The sequence below is a fragment of the Dendrobium catenatum genome, unplaced genomic scaffold, assembly GCF_001605985.2.
Source record: "Dendrobium catenatum unplaced genomic scaffold, ASM160598v2 fragScaff_scaffold_1226, whole genome shotgun sequence".
Taxonomy (NCBI): Eukaryota; Viridiplantae; Streptophyta; class Magnoliopsida; order Asparagales; family Orchidaceae; genus Dendrobium; species Dendrobium catenatum.
Window position 1 is genome coordinate 189,976 of NW_021319688.1, and position 25,327 is coordinate 215,302.

Genomic DNA, 25,327 nt, shown 5'->3' on the forward strand with positions numbered 1-25,327 from the left:
TACGCTCATATATATATATATATATATATATATATATATATATATATATGTTATATATATATTAATATATACATAACTTATATATATTAATATATATAAAGAGAACCTCTTGCGGCTAAGGAAGAGGAAAGGAGATCGGGCAAGGCTGCTGTGGGGTGCGGCTGAGGTAAGGGGAATGACAGCCCTCTCTCTCTCTCTCTCTCTCTCTCTCTCTCGACTGTGTGGATCAAGCTGGGTCGGAAAGATAAAGAGGGGGATTGGGATTTGCTACAGGCCGGTTCTTATGGCTTAGGGCAGAGGAGGAAGGGGAAGCTGGGCGTCGGACTAGGAGCTTGGGTTTCAGCTTGGAGTTGAGAGAGATCGGGAGGTCGGGATTTGGTCAGAGAGGAGAAGAGTGACGGTCGTGGAGGTTGTGGGATTTGCGAATGGGAGAGAGCCGAGAGCAGCGAGAGAGCTCCGAAGAAGGCTGTGGGTTCGGTATTTAACGACGTATTTGGGCATTCGACCGAGGAACTGCCGCAGAATTTGAGCAGGAATCGCGGGATGCGACTCAAACGGCGCCGCGTACACAGGGATTCAGCGGGATTTGAGCAGAATTTGCGGGATGGTCATTACAGGTAAGCAATTTTTTAAACCTCTTTTCTTTTGTATCTTTTGGATAACACAGAGAGGTCAACAAAGAGAAGTGCTCTAGAGAGTTCTAGAAAAGAAATGAGTTAATAATGTTTATATTCAAGTCATTAAGGACATGTATGCAGGAGTTTTTACTTATGTTCCAACGCAAAATACTTTGACCAAATATTTTCCTATTTCAGCTGGGTACATAAAGGATCAGCTTTAAGCTCATATCTTTTTTTGTTTTAATTATGGATGTTCTTACTACTCATTTGCAAGAGGATGTACTATGGTGCATGCTTTTTGGCATTTTGCTAATGATATTTGTTCTTGTTGATAGGACTAGAGAGAGAGAGTTGAAGAAAAACTTGAATTATGGAGTTCAACTTTAAAGTATAAAGGCTTTCGTCTGAATACATCTAAAATTGAATACGTGGAATGTAATTTTAGTAATAGATCTAGTGGGGGATTATTGATATGGTGAGAATCGTAGAAGAATGTGATACCAATAGCTCATAAGAGCAATATAGCAAAATGCTATTAATTTCAAAAATACTTCGCATATCTTTTTTTTTTTACTTCATCATATCCTACTTCCTACAACTATTATTTATAACATAAAAATAGAACTATCTTGAAAAGTAGGTACAAAATAGTTTTAACTATTCCTAAGGAGTATTCTGCTTATTATGTATCACATCATACCTTCGGTGTATCTGAAGAAATTGCATGCGGGAGAAGGTGTTGGTCGCGTGCATGGTTGGGGCAGATTGTGGGAGTTGGGCGAACCTAGGGTTTGGAGACACAAGACACAGGCAGAGTGGGGGGATCACAGGAATTTGAGTCGTGGATAGATGGAGGGGTGCTTGTGGCTGGGTTATGCAAAGAAAGTTATAGTCAGCTTGACAGAGAGGGTGAGTTCGATCCCGTGCAGGTGTGAGGAACTGAGGAATTGAGAACTGCTACTGTGATTGTGGGAGTGACGTGATTGGGAGAGGAGAAAGTTCGAAGGATGAGAGGGGTGTTTTGGCTTATTTTGTAGTCAAACAAAGAAGGTGATGTTGTTGTGGTTTCGTAGATGGTGGATTTATTGGGATTTGAGGAGGGTGACCACTTGAGTCGGAGATGGAAGCTATCCGATGGTATGGTTTCCATCGGTGAAGATGGATTCACAAGTATGGTTGCTGTCTGGTGGAGGTTGAATCACTGGTATGGATGTCGGCTCATAGAGATCGCCTTGTGACACTCGCTTGCGTTGTTCACAAAGCATCCAAACCCTGATCTTCATCAAGGGTCGTATGTATTCCTTCGTCCATGGTCTTCCTAAAACATCCAAACCCTGATCACCGCCAAGGATTGATGGAAGCTCTAGCTTTGATACCATATGATGTGGTGAGAATCATAAAAGAAGGTGATACCAATAGCTCATAAGAGCAAAACAACAAAATGCTGTTAATTCCAAAATTACTTCATCATATCCTACTTCCTATAGCTATTATTTATAGCATAATAATAGAACTATATAAAAAACTTTAGAAAAGTAAGTACTAAAATAGTTTTTACTATTCCTAAGGAGTATTCTACTTATGATGCACCACATGGATTATTACGTTGGGTGATCTAGCCATTAAAAATAATACACATTTTAGATATTTTGAGTCTATAATTCAAAGTGATGGTGAAATAGATGAGGATATTATTAGTAGAACTCAAGTTGGATGGTTGAAGTGGGGAAATACATCGGGTTTGTTGTTTGATATATAATTACCCGTCAGACTTAAGGAAAAATTTTAAGAATATGTCATGTCAAGTTGCCTAGGTCTAAGTTAGTTCTATCCCATAGGCTTCATCATACTGAGATCACATTGCCTCCATAGCCCATAGGATTCATTGTAGCGTGTTGGCTTCATCATATAAAGCCTTCATTTGGGTCACACTGCCCCACCTACCTATCACTTAATATGACATTTTTTTAGGTCTATCAGATTCTAATCACTGCATTTGCTTTATCAATTACACTTGTTATATGTCAATTTAAAATAAATAGGTATGCAATGCACGTATAAGAGAAAGTCTGTATAGATCACATGCTTTTTATTTTACAATGTAACATTCAGTAAGGCATGGATTTTTTTGATACATTCAGAAATATATGATCTATTCAATATTGTGTAGAATTGTTAATGAGTAGCACGCTAAACTGGTTCCATTGTAAAGGTACATGAAAGAGGTTGAAGTATTTGCTTTCTGAATTAGAAATTGTATATCTTATCTCCGCGATGAGTTGCTTCCTCAATTAAGACACCTTGTAACTTTTTACGCTCGTAAGTCACCTGCACCAATCCATATTCATAAATATGACAATTCATATGAATCTCTACCTGCACCAAAAAAATATATTAAATTATTCCCAAAATAACATACGTCACAATTTATTTTCTTCATACACAGTTTGACCTCAAATATTCCCTCCTAGTATACTATAGAATTCCTAATTAATAATTAAATATTATTCAAATTAAGAACTTTTCACCAAATGAATATTTAAAAAAAATAATATATTTTTTTGGCCTTTTCTCTTCATTTTTATCTTCTTTTTTTCCCTCTCTTTTCCTTCTTCTTCCCCAGCCGAATTTTCGTGTTCCAGTTGAATTTTCCTCTTCCAGCCAAATTCTCCTTCAACCGTTCGGCATGCCCTCATACTCCCGTGATTTGCATCACAGGAATTGACTTGCCGAGAGTCCAACTAGTGGATGGTTTAATGAAAAAAAATTTAATAATTACACAAACATCAACTTCGCCAAAGGACTTAATCACCATTGTTGATTAATATCATTGCTGCTGCATGCCACAATTAGTGACGTCGGATCTTGTAGCTACAATAGTTTTAATAAATAAATAGTAAAATAAAACTTTAGGAAAAAATGCTAATGAAAACTAATTCTATAAATTTCACACTTTTGCAAATTAGTTTATACTTCTATATACCAATTTAGCGAGTAGAATACAATAGCATGATTCTTGATGATTTTTTTAAAAGTTGATATTTCTGGGTACAAGTGAATTGAACCAAATTTACACATTACCTTAGAAAAATAGGATATTACTTAAACAAATATCAACATACAGCATATTTAGAAGTGGATAACATGAATGGAGAAAGAATAAAAAAAGTACTGGCAGTTTTTAGTTGCATTTCAGTTTGTGCTACTGTACCGTTCCACTGAAATGATTTATATGAATATGTTGTTAGTGATTCAAATATTCACTTTGATGGCCATTCTCGACTACTCTTTGTATATTACTTTAGTTCATCCTTGCGCTTCCTTAAGATATGGCATGTAGTAATACATCAAAACGTGTGTACAATATTTACTTAAATGTGATCTATGAGATTTAACGATTCTATCTGATAGATACAAATTTAAAAACCCAGCCTGACCATCATCAGCTTTAACCGTTCTTGTTAATAATTAGTTTAGTTTTGTTCCAGCATCATACGAAGAAAGAAGAGCCAAGTGGGCCATGAAAGCTGCTTATAGTAGGCCAAATTTCTGATCTAGCTTTGGACATAGCCCATGAAGCTTCATATAGGATATTCTTCCTGGGTCGATCATCCTATGAAGGTGAAAAGAAATGTATGTTTTTTCTTACTTATCCAAGAATTTGCAATAGTTTTCCATTGTCTTCGATTTCTTAATCAACTATCCCGTTTTTGGTAGCTAGGTTGCTTGTAGTAAGATTTTTTACAAGTAGTTACTCATGTTCATACACCAGTGTGTGGCTTTTGATGGAAATCGTCTAGTAAATAATTAAAACGTCTCAGAAGTTGCAATGAATTTTTATGACTTGGCCTGCAATCATGTCAAGTGGATTATCTTTTTTATTTTTGTATTTATTAGTAATCAGATATTAAAAAAAATATTCTCCCCTTGATGTTAAATTGATTGACAATCTTGTGTTCAGTGATATCAGGTGGGCAGAAAATGAGAAATAAAATCACTCAATTTGATTTTGGAAATGAAGAGTTAAAGAAGAAAAAAATAGAGACGAGAATGTTATTATAGCTTGAACACCTCCTAGTCACTCAAGCAATAAAATTTTAGAAGCTGAAAGTGCTCTAAGATCACTTGAAGGTGCAAATGGCACACATCGGGGTTGTGGCGGGGTGGGGGGGTGTTGGAAATATTCGGAAGAGTTTAAGAGAGAAACAATTTAGAACAAAAAAATAAAAGCAAATGAAGACTTTTTTTAAACTTTTTAGAACACAATTTTTTTTTTCTTTTCTGAATTTCAAAACAAGGTTTAAATGAGATCAATCGCCAAGAATTCTTTCACAAAGATAACGTCTCAGAAGTTGCCATGGGTTTTTATGACTTGGCCTGCAATCATGTCAAGTGGATCATCTTTTTTATTTTTGTATTTATTAGTAATCAGATATTAAAAAAAATATTCTCCCCTTGATGTTAAATTGATTGACAATCTTGTGTTCAGTGATATCAGGTGGGCAGAAAATGAGAAATAAAATCACTCAATTTGATTTTGGAAATGAAGAGTTAAAGAAGAAAAAAATAGAGACGAGAATGTTATTATAGCTTGAACACCTCCTAGTCACTCAAGCAATAAAATTTTAGAAATTGAAAGTGCTCTGAGATCACTTGAAGGTGCAAATGGCACACATAGAGGGGCGGGGGATTGGAAATATTCAAAAGAGTTTAAGAGAGAAACAATTTAGAACAAAAAAATAAAAGCAAATGAAGACTTTTTTTGAACTTTTTAGAACACAATTTTTTTTTTCTTTTCTGAATTTCAAAACAAGGTTTAACTGAGATCAATCACCAAGAATTCTTTCACAAAGATAATCAAAATAAAACCTGGTTACAATAAAATAAATTGTGGAAAAATATGAATAGGTAAACCAGATTTATAGTGGTTCGGTTGAATCGACCTGCGTCCACTCCCCAAAGGTCCACCTCTTTGGGTATTGTACTAACTTAGACTCCTTCAACACATATTTAGGTGGAGAATGACCTTTACATATTCTGAAGAAGCTCCCTCCTCGGCCTGGCAGAGATGTCGTCCCTCCTTTGGCTCCTTGCTCTGGTGGAGATGTCGTCCCTCCTCTCGCCTACACAGCCCAATGAAGATGCTGATGTTATTCCTCCTCGGCTAGGAGTCTTTCGCTCAAAGACTCTTTTTCCTAGAGCTTTTCTCTAAGTGCTCTACTCTTCTCTAAGAGCTCTGCCAAGCAACAGGACCCAAGGTGCAGGATAGCCGGAGAATCGTGTGACCCCTCTCACAGCCCTTAACTCCCTCAAGGCATTCTCCCTCTCTCAACCTTACCTCCCTTTCCTTTGTGATGTGAACACTCTCCAAGTTTTATCACAGAAAGGAGAAATGTTTCTGACTGCTTTAGAACTCTTTCCCTCAAGGCATAAGGAGTCTATGAAGTGGGCTTTTAAACTTTTGCTTAAAATTCAAAACTTGAAATATACAAAAGCGTTTATTAGAATAAACAATTCAAAACACCAAAACAAAAGCAAATGAAGATTTTTTTAAAACTTTTTTCAAAAATAATTTTTTTCTTGTTTTTCTTTTCTGAATTTCAAGACAGGTTTAATCGAGATCAATCATAAAAAATTCTTCACAAAGATAATCAAAATAAAACCAGATTACAATAAAATAAATTGCAAGAAAAGTAAATTGTAGAAAAAAATGAATAGGTAAACCAGGTTTATAGTTGTTCGGTCGAATTGACCTACATTAACTCCCCAAAGGTCCTCCGCTTTGGGTATTGCACTAACTTAAACTCTTTCAGCACACAGTTAGGCGGAGAATGACCTTTACAAACTTCGAAGTATCTCCCTCCTCGGCCTGGCGGAGATGTCGTCCATCCTCTCGCATCTAAAGGAGATGCTTATGTTAGCCTCCTTGGCTAGGAGTCTTTCTCCCAAAGACTCTTCTTCCTAGAGCTCTTCTCTAAGATCTTTATTAAATACAATAGGAGAACCCAAGGTGCAGGCTAGCCGGAGAGTCGTGTGACCCCTCTCACACCCCTTGACTCCCTAAAGGCATTCGCCTTCTCTCAACCTTACCTCCTCTCTCTCCTTTGTGATGTGAACTCTCTTCAAGCTCTCTCATAGAAAGGAAAAATATTTCTAACTACTTTAGAACTCTTTCCCTCAAGTAATAATGAGTTTATGAAGTGGGATTTTAAAAAATCCTAAATTTCAAATTCTAAGTTTTTATTTAGGGGTGTCAATTTATGAGACGACCCTGAAAACCCGACCTAAACCCGACCAAAAAATTTGATTTTGGGTTGACCTGTTTAATTAAGATGTCGGGTTCGGGCTCGGGTTTTGATTTCCAACCCGTTTGAAAAATTGGGTCGGGTTCGGGTCAACCCGCTATCTTGGAATAACCCGCCTGCACTTCCCACTCCACTGTTCACACAATCCGAACATCTCGTTGTGCAAACGAACCCGTATAGGTATAGCTCGCTCTTGCACTGCGTGCTTAGCTAGCACCCACATCGCGTCCCGCCAACATTACCTGTTTGTCTTGCCCACGCTGCCCGCATCGCAGGTCGCACTTGCCCAGATCCCCGCTACCCGCTCTGCTCTCGCACAGCTCTCGACGTGTTCCGCCCTCGCTCTTGTTGGGTCTACCCAGATTTGGGGCAGGTTGGGTCCGGGTTCAGATTTTTGACCCGTTTGTACAAACAATCTAGTTTGAGTTGGATCAATCGAGAGGCAATCAATTTTGAGTTGGACCTGAACTCGATCCAAAAACCCATTTTGGCACATCTGGTTTTGTTCATACAATACTATACACAGTTTGTACAATATGATATGTGCAATTCTGTCGAAGATTGTCTTATACGATTTGGAATCGTTCATTATGATTAGTTATATCAATTCACAGATATTCCAGGACAAACCAAATTCATCCATGTGATCTCTAGGTGAATTGGACTATACGATATTGATTGTGCAATATAATCATTAAATGTTGATTAGATCTTGATTTGATCTCTTAATCTATAAGATTAAATGAACCTATTTTAATTAATATTCATACAATACGATTAGTTCAAAATTTAAAATTCAAATTAGCCTAATTTAGGTAATATAGATTCCACAGCAGGGTTTTATCAAAAATTCAAAATAACTGATCATCCTGTATGATTGGAGGTTGTACAATACAATTAGTTACAACCCAATTTAATTAATATGGTTTAATTAAACACTTGAATTAATTTTTAATTTAAATAGATTGTACAATTCAATTAACAGAAAAATTCAAATATTTAGTTTTACTCCATCTTGTATATGTATGCATGGTTGCTAAGCCAACATACATCTAATACAAAAAATGACTCAAGAAAAATAAAAAATCTACTCTTTCAAATAAAAATTGACTTATACACTGACACAACACTATCTTGGCCCTTGACTTTTCATTTTTGCTCAGTGTATATTCTATCTGAAAAAATTAGTGACACACAAGAAAAAAATGTGCAATATGTAAAGCTGTAATAAGTAAAATATTCATCTAATAATATTTGTAATCATCAAAACATAACGTCGGGCTCCCAGATTTCAACAATCTCCCCATTTTTTATGTGTCAAACATTATTGGTTGGAATCTTAATTTTACAAGTAAGATTTTTTTTTTTTAAATTTTCTGTAAGTTCTCTTCCTCACTAAGTGATATCTTTTAAAACAGGAAAAACTTTTAATTTAATTTTTTTTTTATTTTTGAAACACACTACAACAACAACAACAACATCAAGCCTTTATCCCACTACGTGGGGTCGGCTACATGAATCCTTTTTCTCCATTGTGTCCTATTAAAAGTCAAAATCTCGTTTAAATCTAATAAAGAAAGGTCATTCCTAATATTTTCTAACCAAGTCTTTTTAGGTCTACCCCTACCTTTCTTAACATAAGTCAAATCTAATACCTCTACTCTCCTTTTCCGTAAGTTCTCTTCCTCACTAACTGATATCTTTTAAAACAGGGAAAACTTTTAATTTATTTTTTTTTTTATTTTTGAAACACGCTCTTTAAACAAAATATAACAATACGTATACTAGGAGAAGCAACACACATACTGAAAACAAAAAGAAACTGCAAAGCAAAAACTACAATGATCGAAAAACTAATACAACTATAACATTATGCCTACTTCCGCTTTTGATATCACCAAAAAGAGGAATATAACTACAATGAAAATGAAAGACTAACAAAAGAAGGTACAAGAAAAATTGAGGTACAAACACAATAAACAACAAACAACAAACAACAAACAACAAACACACCTCTCATCAAATTGGCCCTGATCTGGTGGTGGTGGCGACTTGAAGTAGCGTTAGAGTGAGTAATGAATCATGCATGATATGTCTTGTGTTGTTGCATCTACTCCCAACGTGTGTTCGATTATTGAATATGCATCTCCAATCGTAGCTCTAAGCGCTCAAATCGCTCAATCCATAAGTCAGGAGGTGGTGGCTGAAAGATAGGTACTAGTGCGACGTAGGCTGGTGGTGCCTCGGGGGGTTGGTGCTCACCCTTCCTTATCTGAGTCATGCTCCTCTGTCGGTTGTGCTCCGCTACGTCTGTCACTGTCGAGGAGATGAAATGAGCTATCCGTGTAGAATATAAGGAAGTGGTCCGCTGGTGTAGGGTACATTAAATTATATTTTGTATCTAATACGCAGACTATGGTGTTTCCTAATGTAGCACTTCTCTTGGAACTTTATCATATGCTTTTTCTAAATCAATAAATATCATATGTAGATCCTCCTTTTTGAAACACACTCTTTAAACAAAATATAACAATACGTATACTAGGAGAAGCAACACACATATTGAAAACAAAAAGAAACTGCAAAGCAAAAACTACAATGATCAAAAAACTAATACAACTATAACATTACGCCTACTTCCGCTTTTGATATCTCCAAAAAGAGGAATATAACTACAATGAAAATGAAAGACTAACAAAAGAAGGCACAAACACAATAAACAACAAACAACAAACACACCACTCATCAAATTGGCCCTAATCCGGTGGTGCTGGTGACTTGACGTAGCGGTAGAGTGAAGCGAACTGATCAATGAATCATGCATGATATGTCTTGTGTTGTTGCATCTACTCCCAATGTGTGTTCGATTATTGAATATGCATCTTCAATCGTAGCTCTAAGCGCTCAAATCGCTCAATCCATAAGTCACTGAAAGATAGGTACTAGTGCGACGTAGGCTGGTGGTGCCTCGGGGGGTTGGTGCTCACCCTTCCTTATCTGAGTCATGCTCCTCTGTCGGTTGTGCTCCGCTACGTCTGTCACTATCGAGGAGATGAAATGAGCTATCCGTGTAGAATATAAGTGGCCCGCTGGTGTAGGATACATTAAATTATATTTTGTATCTAATACGCAGACTATGGTGTGTCCTAATGCTAGGTTTTGCCTATAACGTCCCCTAAGGTTTCTAATGGTGGTTAGGTTTTCAATATATCAGATAATCATATCTGCTACGTTGAATTCTTTGCCGGTCATACAAAAATATGTAAGTATGGACAAAAGAGTTGCAATGTTAACCCTATCGCCAACTTTGGGGATAATCAATATTCAAAGGAGGTGCTGGATGATACTAACATCTAAGACTAAGGTGCTGACTAATGACTGGTGTTGTTTTAGGGTGTTATTCCTAAGGGTGAGATTGACCTGTGTCCAGTTCTAATCACTAGCAATGGCGATTGTGTTGGGTTTGGTACTAGTGATGGACACTTGAAGGATTTTGTGAAAGTCCTGATAAGTGATTTCTACCGGGTGCCTACAGACATAAGATTGCAAGAATGTGCGGTCGGAATTAATTCTAAGGCTTGTAAAAAATTCATGAAGCAGCTCACTATTAAATGGAAATGTCAGGGTGAGGGGCCGAAGAGTTGTGCCTACAAGAGGTCTAATACCTAATATTGAATGATTTCTTGGTTCAGGACTCTAGAGGATGTGATTTGTACAGCATTATAACGATGGTAGGTAACTTCGCCATCTTCTGATTCGAATATCTTTCCTGCCGTCGGGACTACAAAAGACAAGAATTTGGGAGAAGGAAGACTTGGAAGAAGAAGAGGGTTGAGAAGGTTGTGTACTTTGGAAATGAAATTTCCCTTCCTATATATAACATGTGTTAGATTGTACTGGACAATCAGAAGAAAATAAATCATCCCATCCGAATAGTGTAAGACTTGGTAAAATCATATTTGATATTTGTCTTGTCATTCGTCCAAGGGGTCATCTCTATGATCTTTGACTAAATAGATCTTCTAGTACGAACAGGTGTTTGTTCAATACGATGTGTAATACAGAATCATACCTACTGAATTAAGTTCATCCATACAGTATTATCATGTCGTTCGTATAGTATGATGTGTGGATGGTATAGTTTGAAGCTCAATAATTGGTTTAATATGAGGCGTTGGTTGTAAATGAATGGCTTGATGTGGATAGTCATTTTTTTGAACCACCCAAAATTTGGGGTATGGGATGATTGCTGAGGTTTGTCTAATGTATGCTTTATTGATGAAGTTTCGGAGTTCCAATTAATACTGAAACTAATCGTAGAAAACAACGCTTCAATGATTTACATCATATTGGGAACATGCTTCTTGTTCTCATGTTAGAATTTGTAATTTCATAGTTTTGAACTGATGTCTAATGTTTAGTGGAGCATTCTTTATAATCATTTTCAAGCATTTTGGCTGTGTATTGGGGCATAAGTAGATCCCTTATGCTGAGGATAAGCATGTTTAGGTTGATTTTTTTTGGGGGAAAAGACATTTTATAGACATTTGCAAGCGGATGACCCTAGTGTATGTTTTTTGCTGATGATATTCTTCTTGTTGATAAGAATAGAGAGTGAGCTGAAGGTAAACTCAAATTATGGAGGTCAACCTTAGAGTCTAAAGGTTTTAGTTTGAATAGATCTAAAATCAAATACATGGAATGTAATTTTAGTAGTAATAGATCTAGTAGGGTGTTTGTGACTTAGAGTGATTAAGTCCTTAATAAGTGTACTCATTTTAGATATCTTAGGTTTATTGTTCAGAGTGATAGTGAAATAGATGGGGATATTATTAGTAGAATTCAAGTTGGATGATTGAAGTGGAGGAATGCTTCAGGTTTGTTGTGTGATATAAAAGTACCAATCAAACTTAAGGGAAAATTTTATTAGACGGTGTTGAGACCTGCAATGCTTTATGTCGTAGAATGTTGGTCATTAAAAGAGAATCATAATATTAAGTTAAATGTTCTTGAGATGAGGATGCTAAGGTGGGTGAGTGGATTTACTCTTAGAGACATGATACAAAACTAGCATATCCGTAAAAATATTGGAGTAGCTTCAGTGATAGATAAGATTAGAGAGAGTCGCCTTAAATGGTTTAGTCATGTAAAACGGTAGCCTTCTAATGACCCTGTTAGGAGAGTAGATGTATTAGATTTGGCTTATGTTAAGAAATGTATAGGTAGACCTTAAAATACTTGTTAGAAAATATTAGAAATGATATTTCTTTATTAAATTTAAATGAGAATTTGACTCTTAACATGTCACAATAGAGAAAAAGGATTCATGTAGACGACCCCACATAGTCGGATAAAGGCTTCATTTTGTTGTTGTTGTTGTTGTATAAATTAAAATTAATAATTATATTCCCATTATTATAAGCTCTTACCTCTGTTTATGTAAGGCGGGGTAGATATATAAGAAGTGCCAACAGCCCAGTACCTATATATATAGATATATAAAGAGCTTAAGAGTTGTCCATAGTAGATAAGAAATTTATTGTTACTGATCCCATTCTGTTTTCAGGATATTTTTCTCGAAATCTTTTTCAGAAATTGATCTTCCAATGGAGAGTGATTTGAGAATATTGCCTAGCAAGCTCTAACATCATACCAGTTCTGCTATTTTAATGGTTTCAAGTTTTATGTATGTATGAAGCCCAATTTAACTTGATGTATAATTAAAAATTTGCAAATGGGACTAAATATTCAGCTGTTGCCACGTATAATAGATTGATTGATTTTTATGTGCAATGAGATAGAACTAATGATGAGTTTTCATGCTCCAGCAGTTTTTTTCTTTAAAAAGGTCCTACTAAAATTTCCATAGTTATTACACTTATAACAGATATCATCGTGAAAAGTTTTTATGAGGCTGAAGTTGTGATTAACTGTGAAAGAAAAAAAAAATCCCAAAGTGATGGATGCCACAATTCTTTGGAATGCATATGCATCAATTAAGATAAAGTAATTGTCAGATCATATATTATACTCTTTAGATCATCTCCAATCGAACTGCATATAATTGTATGTCGTCGGCCATTCGAACTCTAGATCTCACGTTAAAGTTTGGTAGGTGAACAGTGCGACGTCAATATTGACATCGGACTGTTCACCTACTAAAAAAAATCGGTCTACAGGATTTGCCGAAAAAGCGTGCAAAAGAGGAGAAAATGGTTACATTCACAGGAGAATGTCGTTCAATTAGAGATGAATTATTGTATTTTAAAATTTTGTTACATTTTAGAGTGGAAATTGAGTTTTTCGGTTTGAGATGCCCCAAGTCTTAGCAAATCACTTATTTGCTTTTAATTATCTTAAATCTTTTACGTCTGTGTCTCTAGTTGTTGATAGGTGCAATGTTCACCAAATATTGAGTAGGCATGCTTTCTATAATGTCGAATACATTTTGTGTATTTTGTCGGTCTGTAGAAATTATCTTTTTTTTATTAAATTTAAATGAAAATATAACTCAACAGAATAAAATGAAAAATTAAAAAGTTCATAATGTCATCATATGTAGTGAGATAAAGATTTGATGTTCTTTGTCTTGATCTAGTAATATTCGGCTATTCATTTAAATAAATTATTTATAGTTCATATCTCATAGAAAGTTATGTCAAGCCTATTATTTCTGTGTATATGTTCAACATGACATGGATATATTTTATTTTTTTAAAAAATATATATATTGATTTTCTTTTTATGAGAAAATAGAAATCTAGTGTTTTATGAATATAAAGGGATGGGGACTGATTTTGAAATTAATAGAAAATAAAAAGAATATGATTAAATTATATTTTCAGAATGAGTATAATTTAAACTGTTTAATTTGTAATGATCTGAGTGGAGATAGGACTTACAATTTATTTGCTTTAATTTCAGTAATGATTTTTCAGCTCAAAATATTTCAAAGAAAAAATAATAATAAGGTTTATTATATCTGTTACTCAATTAGAGTTTTATAATTATTGACGGACTTTAAAAAAAAACAATTTTATAAGTGATGTTCGTTGTTATTTTAGGCAATGATTGGGCTACGAGTCTGAGTTGCCCAGTTTAAAAGATAACATTACTTTTAAATTTATTTTATTATTCATTTTTATTAAAATATTTTTTAAATGTTATTATTTCAAAAAATATCTTATTTTATTTATTTTAAGAATGAGATTGATACCGTCCTCAAATAATTATCTAATTGGACGCAAATTTCGATGCAAAAATAAATTGGAAACTCAAAAATTAATTCGAAGGCCATCCGAACTCTCCGATTTCAGCAAACTTTATAGTCGAACTGGAGTGTCTCGGAAATTACGAACCGCAACGACACCCAAATTCAACTCGATGCGAGCTTAAATGGGTCTGAATACATGAACCCAAAGCACTGTTGGATAGGTTCAAACCACAATTTGAATAATCAACGGTCTCCAAATTTAATGAGCTTTTACTCAAGAAATTAACGGCTCGACGAGACGAATCCAACGAGCCCTAAGATCGCCCAAATTCCTCATCTCTAAGACTTTCAAATGTCCAACGAAACGGTGCACTGGTCCGTAGGATTCCGATGCCGACCGTACTTCATTCCACTCCCTATTCACTCCCTGATCTCTACAGTCTATTTACGAAGCTAATGCCACTCCAGCAATCTATAGAATAGAGCACTCATTCTTCACAGGGGGGTCCAAGCAAGAAAAGGAAGAAGAAGAATAGGAAGAAGCTCCCTCCTCGACCACCGCCGGAGCCGCGGACCCACCGTCGGAGCTCGTCGAACACCGCCGGAGTTTCGCCGCACAACCGCCTGATTTTCGCCACGGCACAACCATCTCAAGACCCGACGTCTGGCTGAAGGCTCAATTCTGCTCAAGGCCCGACGTTCAGCCACCCGACGTTTCTGCTGAAGGCTCCGACATCCTGCTCAGTTCTGACATCTGGCTAAAGGCCCAACGTTCTACTTAAGGCCCACGTTCAGGCCTGACCGTCTTCATTTGAGGCCCTCACCTTCGCCAGAAGGCCTACCTTCGCCAGAGGCTCTTAAGCCTTCGCCAGACCCCTCACTTTTACCAGCGGCCTCACCATTCGCAAAGCCCTCCACCTTTGCCAAGAGGCCCTTGTCTCGCCAAGATCATCATCAAAGGCCGTGTGCTTCCACCAGAATATCAACATGAGGCCCAGACTTCCGCCGGACTATTTACTTGAGGCCTTGATGCTCGACAGGCCACCAGACCTGATCCACACGTTCTCCCAGAATACTGCCGACTACGTCCTTTCCGACCTCCGTCGGCCTACGTATGGGTCCTTCCGACCTCCATCACCAAAAACGGTCTTTCTGACCCAGGTCTTCTGCCAACTAGGTCCGTCCGACCTCCATCAACAACAACGTCTTATTCTGACGCCGGTCCTCCTGCCGACTACGATCCTTCCGACCAAACAAACATGTATATGTAACTCATACCATGTAATGCAATCTATATGATGTATATTTGTTACATCAATACAAGGCCTTCTCCAAAGGAAGGGCCTCATTTGTAATCGACTGCAAATACTAGTGGATTCATTCAAACTGGGCCAAGCCCCGTGGTTTTCCCCCCTTTTCAGAGGTTTTCCAAGTAAAAACTCTAGTGTCTCTTATAAATGTTTTACCCCCTCTCTTATCTGCTTGTGTGCTGGATCTTCGTACAATGCTAAGACGTTAAACCATATATTTCTCTACCGCCGCGAATATTCCAGGACGAAACAAGTATAATATATGATTAAATAATTATAAATTGTATTGCATTCTATAGCCTAGTAAATTAGTTTGTTATCAAATTTATTCAGTCCAAATTTGCGAGAGAGTATATCGGCAAAATTTATGGAGGCGTTCAATCAATTTGAGCAATTTCATTTTTAATCAGAAAAGGAATTTCAAAACAACTAAAAAAATATCTTATCTCCTAATGAGCACTGACAAAATCAAGCCGCATAAAATTCTTCGTTCGCACTCCAATTTGCAAGACAATAGGCCCACGACTCTCAACTGAAAAAATAAAAATAAAAAAATAAAACTCAATTAGCAATTATTGGCTTAATAAAAGAGTATGATGGCATTAACGTTAATAAGGTAGGGGATTGGGGTTATTTCTAAATGGCGATGTAAAATTCGAATATCTTTAAGATAATATTTGAATAGTTTAGTCTTTCAGATAGTTGTCGTATTTTTAATTTATTATTATTTGTTTTTATGATGAAAAATGGTTTTTATAATTAAACTGTGATAATTTTAATATTTTATTATCAGATCTTTTAAAAAATCTATAATAATTATTAAAAAAAATTCAAACGACGTTTCTATATAGCTTATTTTACAGCAAACAGCAAAGATTATCGCTGGATCTCCCTCGCTTTCATTTTCTTCTTCTTGTTTTATCTGATTCGCTAAATAGAAAGATTTCTGGTTATTTGGATAGGGCTGGATGGAGGCGGCGATGGATCTCATGAGGAGAATCTCGCCTAACCAGGGTGAGACGGCGCTTTCAGCCTTGCTAGCCATTCTTCCCTCCCACTCCTCCGAGCTTCTCTCCCAGGTTGATCAGCCTCTTCAGGTCTTGTTCTTTCCCTTTCCAAAATTTTGTTGATCTATTTATTCTATTGAGTTTATGTTTTTGGTTAAGTGTTTCTGATTGCGGGTGGAAATCAAATTTGGATTATGTTCTCTCTGTTGTGCATGAAATTATGACTCTAGGTTTATTTCTTCTTGAGAATCACTGAAGGATTTTATTCTAAAACGTCAATTAGATCAACTTATTTGCTGGAGAAATGATTTTTTTTTTTAATTACCATGGGCTTCAACTGCTAGGGTATTTGGCTTTTCCAAGTATTTTATCATAAAATGTCAATCAGTGCAGCAGTTGCATATTCCTTTATCACACATTTACGTCAGTTTTTCATTGTTGTAGTTAGATTTTTTTGATTTCCTGTAATTCATTGAGTAGGTTGGAATTCTTTGAACCTTATACTTCGGTTGCTAATGCTATGGCTCCTATCCAATCCAATGGTCCTCGGTCCCTTCTAGGATTAGGAACGCTTATTTTTCCAACTTTTTCCTCTATATATATAATAGGGAATTGTAATAGGTTCGGTGGGTTAATAGTTAGATAATTTTGATAAGTAGCTTGAGTTGTATTATTCTCTTAATAGGCAGCTAAATGAATCTTTGTAGGTCTTTAAATACTTATCTTTGGGAGTAATAGAGTATCAAGATGAAATGAAGCATCTTAATCAGAGCACCAATTATTATAAACTCAGGAGAAAGAAAGATGAACAGCGATTTGGGAAAGCCAATAACTATAGAAAATGCAAGGTTGGAAGGGGGAAAGAGGAGAATTTGCAGAGCAAAGGTTATTAGTTCATCTCTTCTGGATACCCTAATGCTCCAAAACAGGAGTATTTAAAGATTGACAAAAACTTAACTCATACTAAGATTAGGTCAAAAAAAAGATTTACAAACACTCACTGAACTTCATATTAAGCCTAAGACAACTCATACTTCCTATTGCAATAATGTAATTACTAACCCGCCTAACTTATTATAATTTTGGATCAATATGTCATAATGGCACTTTTCTCTACTATACTTTTATGGAATTTGGCATATTTAATAAGATCCATTCATTTTATACTTTTTCCCATTTCAATTTGAGCACCGATGCTTATTCTTTGAAAGAATTCTACAGAATGCCTGAATAGTTTTTTTTTTAACTTAGAATTGTAGATTTGATGCTTAGACTTGCATTTATATCTAGCAGTTGAGTTTACAATCTAAGATTGTAACTGTGTACATAAAGAAAAAGGGGCCTTTTTGTTGTCTTTTTACGTTCATACTAACTAAAAGGTTTGAACTAATATTTCAATCAATTTCAGGTCCTCATGGATGCAAAGTGTGAAAAGGAGTTCATACTTTGTGAATATAATAGAGATGCAGATTCATATAGGTACTTCGAATTCAAAAACTCACATATTGCTATCGGAAACATTTCCCTTTATTTAAGTTCTGTGATGCCAGAGTTATATATGAAATTGTTGGTTTTATGCTCCTTAATATGCAGATCACCTTGGTCGAACGAGTATTATCCACCTTTAGAAGATGGATCTCTCCCATCCGCTGAGATGAGGAAGCTAGAATGTGAAGCAAATGATGTTTTTGCTATTTACCGTGACCAGTGAGGTCCTTTACTCTCCTCATCATTGATTTCGCAATGATATATGCTAATAAAAAAATTCATTTTAATTGAAAAGTTAGAGCAAACAATGATATGACTTATTTAAAAATTTTATTTCTTTTGGGTTTAAGATGTATTCAATTATCGATAAGGATTTTAGGAGCCTCAAATTGAGGCTAGATTTATTTATTTAAACTTCGATTAAAATTATACTACGCCAATCTTACCTAACATCTTATGTTACGAAGAGCCTATAAATAGTTATTTTGAGGTATGTAATTTGATAACATTTTGCTTGAAGAAAAATTTTCTTACCAATTTTAATATTGTGAGTGCAAGTTGAAATTGTGATTATTTTGAGTGCGGCACAAGTGTGGCTAACTAACTTCAGGAGAAGTTGTCTCCTAATTCGCGCGTGAGACTATTTTCTTTTGCTTTGGTAATTTCATTACTTTTTATATTTATTTATACAATTTGATATTAACTTGTTCTTTATTTTGATAAAAAATTGATGTAATTTGTAGAAATTAATTATGTGTTTTCAATTCCTCGATCAATTTCTTGAATTATTTCAATCATTTTATTATTAGTTAGCTTATAATTATATTTTACGTATTTATATTTAAATTAAGCAAGTGGCTAAATAATTTTATGTAATCTATGATCTCTAATTTTGCTTTGCATGTACTCATATTATGCATTATATTAGTTTCATTAGGAAATAATTAACTTTATCATCCTACATCAAGCAATCCTTGTAATAAGAAACCCTACTTTTGGCATTTCTTCTTGCTATAGAGTTTCGCTAACCTACGAACATGTGTTAGTACAGTAAAAAAAAAAAAAAAGAGTTTCGCTAACCTAAGGGCATTTCTTCATGCTATAGGGTTTCCTTGCTAGCCCTTGGTTTTCCAAGCTGGGCTTTAGTTTTCCTGTTGCCGGCCGTTCAACTCCGCTCCTTGCTGATTCCTAGGCTAGTGTTTTATTGTCTCATTAAGTGGTTGTCTTGATTGGCTTCTATTGTCTATTTGGGTGGCACATTTAAGTGGGCAATTATGACCTTCTCCTATATAATATGGCTAATTTGATGCTGGAAGAGGTTGTTGTGGGTGAAAACAAATTCAAACCTGAGGGTTCCTTCCTTGCTTGAGAGCTATCTTCTTCCTATAGCTATTTCTTCTTCTCGGTCTTGTATCTATTTCTTCTCTCCACGATTTCTCTTTCACCTGTATCTTTCTTCTCCAAATATTATGAGTGTAAGATGTTGTTATGCCCCATTTGTTAATATTTGCCGGAGGAACGCCGACTTGAGGTGGATCAAAATTTCTGTGGCAAACCACTGGTTTGATTTTTCCTCTGAGCATCATTCTCTATTTTCGTGATTTGCATGTGAGATGACCTTACAAGGTTATTCTGAGGGTATTTTAATTTAATTATTTGATTATTTTGTGTGCCTTGTTATCAATTTTCTAAATTTCATTTCCTATTTAGTTTTCAATATTTGTGTATGTTTATATTATATCGAAAGGGAGCGTTGTCAATTACATTCCTAGTGTTCTCCTACTTGTTTTAGAACCTAGATTGCACCAGCTTTACAACAAGTACATGCAAATGTGTTAAGTGGCATTTTATTTTCTGTATAGTAGGGAAACAAACTTATATGGTCAAGCAAACCAGATAGTGACGAAACTTAGTGCTGCGAAACAGACTTTAACTTCTTCAGGTGCTGCTGCATTTATACTCTGGATGGCAGAACGGAGGGCTTCACTTGTAATAAGTTCATAATGAAGGAGTTTTAGATTAGCATAGGAGATGGCCACCACTACTTTCGCTGCACAAACTCTGTTTGTGGACGGATTCTGGATTTTTCAGTTTTGACTATATGTTGCATTTGCAGAGCTTGTGCTTGGATGGTAAAGCAAAAAGATCCCATATGCTTGCAGTACTGTTGTTATTATCATTACTTGATCCATTGTTCTCTAGCTAAGAAAGGGAAGGGAAATGTGATGAAATAAAATGAGGAGCTTGCATGTTTACTGTAGAAATAGAGGAAGCAACTTTTGTACAAGGTTGGGGTGTTTTCGTCATTTAGAACATCCAGTTTTCACTGGATGGTTATTTAATCACAGTTAAAACTAGGATGCCTAATTTGAAAACCAAACCGTAAATTAATCTGAAGGACATAAGAGAAGGACAAAAAGGTAATAGAGACCTAAATATGGTGTTTTTAAAAATGTGTATTACCATGAAACTACCTTTGTTACCACAGTGATTATTTGTAATTTAAAGCCGTTTTTTCTCAATGTTCCGCTTGAATGTGTACTGCTTACTTCTGGGAAATTAATAGCTACTCCTATATCAAATGCTCTGTTAGGTACTATGAAGGTGGTATTTCCTCTGTATATATGTGGGAAGATGATGGACAAGGTTTCGCGGCTTGTTTCTTAATCAAGAAAGGTATGCTTCTTTTCTGAAGATTTATTATTATTATTATTAAATTTAAATGAGAATTTGACTTATTATTATTATTATTATTAAATTTCTATTAACAAGTGTTTCCTTTTTATTTAACCTCTCACAAAAAGATGGTTCAAAGAGTGGGGATGGAAGAAGAGGGTATTTGCATGAGGGGACTTGGGACGCAATCCATGTTATCGAGGTAGAGAAAGAAACATTTTTTATTCTTAGACTAACCTCAAGCATCAATCTGTAATTTATAAACTGTTTGATCAGGTGGGAGCTGAGGAAGACGGAAAAGCTCATTACTGCTTGACAAGCACAGTTATGCTTTCATTGACTACAGAAGGCAAACCATCTGGCACTTTTAACTTGGCTGGATCTATCAGAAGACAAGTAATTTTCTTCAAATTTCCTAACTAGCTTTTAGTATCATTTATTGATTTCCTTTTGATAATCTTGTGCCCCCTAAGCCGTCTGATAACAACATTTTGGTGTTCATGTTTTGAGGCATTAAATAAGTGTTTTGATTTTTGTACTAAAAAGCTGCTTTAAAAAACGGTAAGAAAGCTGAAGCTGCTTTAAAAAACGGTAAGAAAGCTGTCCCAAATGAACCTTAAGTCTGATGAGTGCAGCCTTACTGTATATTATTAGCTGCATTTTCTTTGCCTGATTAGAAAGCCTATGAAATTGTTTTTCGATAATCCATGTTAATCTATAGAACATGGCCGGTTAATTTGAGCTATCAAATAATTTTAGCAGAGAAGAGAAGAATCCGATTCAGAGGAAGAATTTCTCCCGAGGTGAAGAGAAGATTAACAAGATTAAAAAATTGAATGCATAAGGCATCAAGGAGAGGGTGGATAGAGGTAATTAAAGGGATAGCGAGAAGGCCTTCAGGGCTAGGAAAGAAGGGCGGTCGACTAAGGTTTTGATTGGGACGGCTTTCTTTCTGCTTCATAAAGCATTTTTTTAGTATAAAAATTAAAATTTTATACTCGAAAGCTGCTTTAAAAAGCAGGAAAAAAAAAAAGATTAAAACTAAATGAGAGAATGCTAGAGAAAACTAAATGCTTTATTTGATAATGAACTGCCTAGCAAAATAGCAGTTCAAGCTCCTTCAATATTGTTTTACTGGGCTACATGAGTATTTCATATTGCTCATAGATTAATATTTAATGAAGACAATAGAGTAATTTCTATAGGTGGTTGCATCTTCTGCATGACTAAAACATTTTCTTTTACACCATTCTCATCCTGTATTCTCTTTCGTAGATGAACTGTGACTTAGCAGTCGCAGATGGTCACATTTGTAATATGGGAAAGATGATTGAGGAGATGGAGGGTAAGCTCAGGAATTCACTGGATCAGGTAATCAATAAATTTAACGATTATAACGTTCATTCTAATCTGATTTTGATTAGATTTTCTGACTCAAAATTTATCTGTTCAGAAGGTTGTTTGACTCCAACTGATTTGCTTTTTCTCATAGAAAGAGTTCTGATACATTGGCAGGTATATTTTGGGAAGACGAGAGAAATGGTATGCACTTTGAGGCCACCACCTGAAGGCATTCAAATGAAATTACCAGAGTAAATGACATGGAATTATCCATACTCTTTATTACTGCAGTGTCAAAATTTTTCTTCAATTCTATTGATACAAATATATGGATGTCCTAAGTAGAAATATGTAGTTTCAATTGTGGAATTTTTTATGAGAAAATTTGAGTTTTTAATTCACACAATGCTTTTAGTCAGTCAAACAATTTTTTAAAAATCATCAAGAAAATTTTAGTCAAATAGAAATAATCCATAATTTAAATGTTCTTAAGGAAATAGCATCAGCTCCTTTAAAAATAAAGAGAAATCCATCTAACATCAATCCAAAAAACAGACTAAAGCTCTTAGTTTGGGATGATTTTTTTAGCAAAAGCACAAGTGGATATATCTATTATGTATTAATCGAAGAAAACTGCCTCACTTAAAACCATAATTTAATGTATCCTTGAAATCGATTCAGAGCTCTGCATCCTGGTCTCCCTTAGAGTTGAAAACAACCTTCTTTATCTTCTCCTTCGTCATCCCCACCGCCTTCTCCGCCGCCTTGGCCGCCGCCGCCGCCGACTTCTCCACCGTGTCTTTGCTCGTCTCAAAGCTCTTCTTTGACGCCACCTTCATCTTCTCCCCTGTTCCCGACCTTCGCCATCTCAAAAACAAGATAAATCAAACATACGCACTTAAATCGAACGATATATAGATGAAGAAATTAGATTATATTAATAGATTGGAAAGAGAACAGGAAAGCTCACCCTGAAGAATCAGGTGGGCGGAGGTTCATCCATGCGAGTTTGGCCCAGGAGCTTAGGGCTTCCCAATGGCTGTTGAAGCCGGTGATCCCGATGCCTCTCTCTACTGCATTTAGGGTTTGCGTATTCTCCTTGTTTTCATTTAATTTTGAATCTCCCGCCTGAGAAGGTGAAGGAGAGAGCAGAAGGAAGAGGAGGACGAGCAGTAGGAGTTGGGACGGCGAACTGGTAGAAGTAGAGGTTTCCATTTCCATGCTTTCTTCCAAGTAATGATCGAGCAATAAGAAGACGATGAAGTAGCAGTTGCAGTGATTAATGGCTTTAATGGGATGAGGTAAGCGGCTACTTACGTGGCTCGAATCATGCACCACGTTGCACACACGTGTGTATTGCCAAGGAGTTCGCTGCGGTATCTAAGCGCTATGGTATATTTTAATTATTAAATTTAATTTGTTTTTGTACTATTTTAAATTAGATATATGATAATTATTTTTTTACCTAATAGTTAAAATGTATCAAATAGGTTTAAAAATTAAATCTAATTTAAATATATTTAAATAGATTTAATTAAGATATTTGCAGATTAAAAAAGAAGATTAAATATAAATTTATTGTACATTAAAGATAATAATTTGTAATAAGATGTTCATATAATTTTAATCTATATATTTATTAAAATTGAAAAATAAATTTATTAATCCTATAATTTAATTATTTTCTAGCATACTTTATTTCATGATATTTTGTTCTCTAAGTTTGTAGAATATACTCTTATTCATAATTAAGTATTTTATAAGTAATAAGTATTTTCTTCCAATGTATATCGGATGATGAAAGTTTGTTTTAGAAGAAAGTTAATTTTATAAAAAAATTTAATTGAAGAAAAAATCTAAAAAATAGGAATACCTTTTTTCGAAAAAAAAAATTCATAACAATAAAATTAGCAATTGTGGGAGTTAAGACTATTGATATTCATTGAATTTTAATTTATAAAATTTTAATATATTAAATTTTAAAAGCTTAGCTTATAATAGTAATATAGATAAAAATATATATATTTTTTAAGATGAGCGCCGGGTGAATATGTAAGTTAAATATTAAATTCTGATAATGATTTCCGCCAAAAAAAAAAAAAATGATAATGCCCTCTGCCATTAGTATAGGTGTGTCACCGTTTTTTTTTTTTTCAAATGATATTATTATTATTATTATTAAGTTTTGAGCTAGGTGTGGGTCCCACAGTCAAATTTTCATCCAGCTGCTCTTTTGTAACTTAGACAGCTCATCTTTATTTTTTTTAAATACATTTACAACTTAAACTCTATATCTCTTAGCTAGTAACAAAAGCTTCAATCTAACACATCAAGTTGGATTATGTCATCATCTTGATTTATTAGTTGAAAGTGTCGACTGTGAGTTAAAAAAGTTTGAATTTGAAGGTTTCATATGTGATGAGTGTGAGTTTTATTTTAATTAACTCAAAATTCTATTTAAAAAACTTATAAATTTTATTTTTTCACATGAAGTAATTTAATTCTCAAAATACTGATTTTTTTCAAAAACAAATTTTGAGATTAAATGACCTCCCATTTTTACAATTTTAACCAAAAAAAAAAAATCAACGTAATCAGATTATTGCTATTATGTTAGGAATAGCTTCCTCTCGCGAGAAATTTTGACAAATCAAACAATATTGAATATTTCAAGAATATGTCGGCGAACAGCATTAGTCGTCTCAATAAAAAGGAGAAGAGGTCGGCATAGGCATAGCATGCATGACTTTCTCTTTCTCAATAATAATAAAAAAATTAAAATAAATGAGCCCCACACGCAGGATCAATTAATTAAATTAAAAAGCCTACCCAACTCTTTTGGTTTGTTGTTTCGGAGATAAAACAAAAGCTAAATAGAAGTTTGGCAGAGTTACAATATATATAAAGACCTGCATTAGATACTTATATTTACATTCATGTTAATCAACATATTATCGCAGTTCTCACTATTCAGTGCACAACTCTAAACTGTGTTGCGACCATGATAAATTCTGACATAATACTTGAAAGTTTACAGTTAAAACAAATGGTAATAAGCCTCATGGCCATCAATCCATGACGGACTACGTTCAAAAATCATGAAAAATGGGTCGATATAAGTATGTACGACATCCCAAAAGTCATCATGCATAGAGAGTGGCTACCTAATGGGTACCGAACCAGGGCCCCATGTAAGGCTTTGCTCCGAAAGCTTCTCCAAATGGGGTTCTTATTATGTGGCATATCAGAATGTCTTTCCTTAAAATATTAAAATTCTTTTACATTTTATTATCTTTGGTGTAAATAATTTTTTAATATAATCATTTACTAATTTATTTTATTTAAATTTATTACATAAATATGTTAT

At 34.9% G+C, this 25,327-nt stretch overlaps 3 protein-coding genes across 11 annotated transcripts in view; 2 read left to right on the top strand and 1 right to left on the bottom strand.

Moving 5' to 3' along the window:
- Nucleotides 1-16,544, top strand: part of LOC110112386 (tRNA pseudouridine(38/39) synthase) — a 69,424-nt gene extending 52,880 nt beyond the window's left edge. For 4 of the 8 annotated variants that reach the window (XM_028699265.1, XM_020844590.2, XM_028699267.1 and 1 more), the window contains 2 exons: nt 4,109-4,253; nt 12,492-12,752. In XM_028699265.1, the coding sequence (XP_028555098.1) occupies nt 4,109-4,173 (65 nt within the window). In that variant the 3' untranslated portion in view covers nt 4,174-4,253; nt 12,492-12,752. Of the gene's footprint in view, nt 1-4,108; nt 4,254-12,491; nt 12,753-16,410 lie in introns of those variants that run through there. The other 4 variants (XM_028699264.1, XM_028699263.1, XM_028699262.1 and 1 more) reach the window with 4 other exon arrangements.
- On the top strand, nt 16,324-22,339 carry LOC110112389 (probable F-actin-capping protein subunit beta). The gene is made up of 8 exons (XM_020844597.2): nt 16,324-16,545; nt 17,864-17,934; nt 18,049-18,162; nt 20,537-20,619; nt 20,748-20,821; nt 20,896-21,015; nt 21,895-21,990; nt 22,135-22,339. The coding sequence occupies exons 1-8, from the start codon at nt 16,417-16,419 to the stop codon at nt 22,213-22,215; spliced, it is 768 nt and encodes a 255-aa protein (XP_020700256.1). The 5' UTR covers nt 16,324-16,416; the 3' UTR covers nt 22,216-22,339.
- An 88-nt stretch (nt 22,340-22,427) lies between these two features.
- Nucleotides 22,428-23,236, bottom strand: LOC110112390. 2 transcript variants are annotated; one of them, XM_028699269.1, is made up of 2 exons: nt 22,931-23,236; nt 22,428-22,827 (listed from the first exon to the last, which is right to left on the bottom strand). In XM_028699269.1, the coding sequence occupies exons 1-2, from the start codon at nt 23,179-23,181 to the stop codon at nt 22,638-22,640; spliced, it is 441 nt and encodes a 146-aa protein (XP_028555102.1). In that variant the 5' UTR covers nt 23,182-23,236; the 3' UTR covers nt 22,428-22,637. The 2 variants fall into 2 exon arrangements, with proteins under 2 accessions (XP_028555102.1, XP_020700260.1); XM_020844601.2 differs by having other exon boundaries at nt 22,428-22,818; nt 22,931-23,234.
- Nucleotides 23,237-25,327: the final 2,091 nt, after the last annotated feature.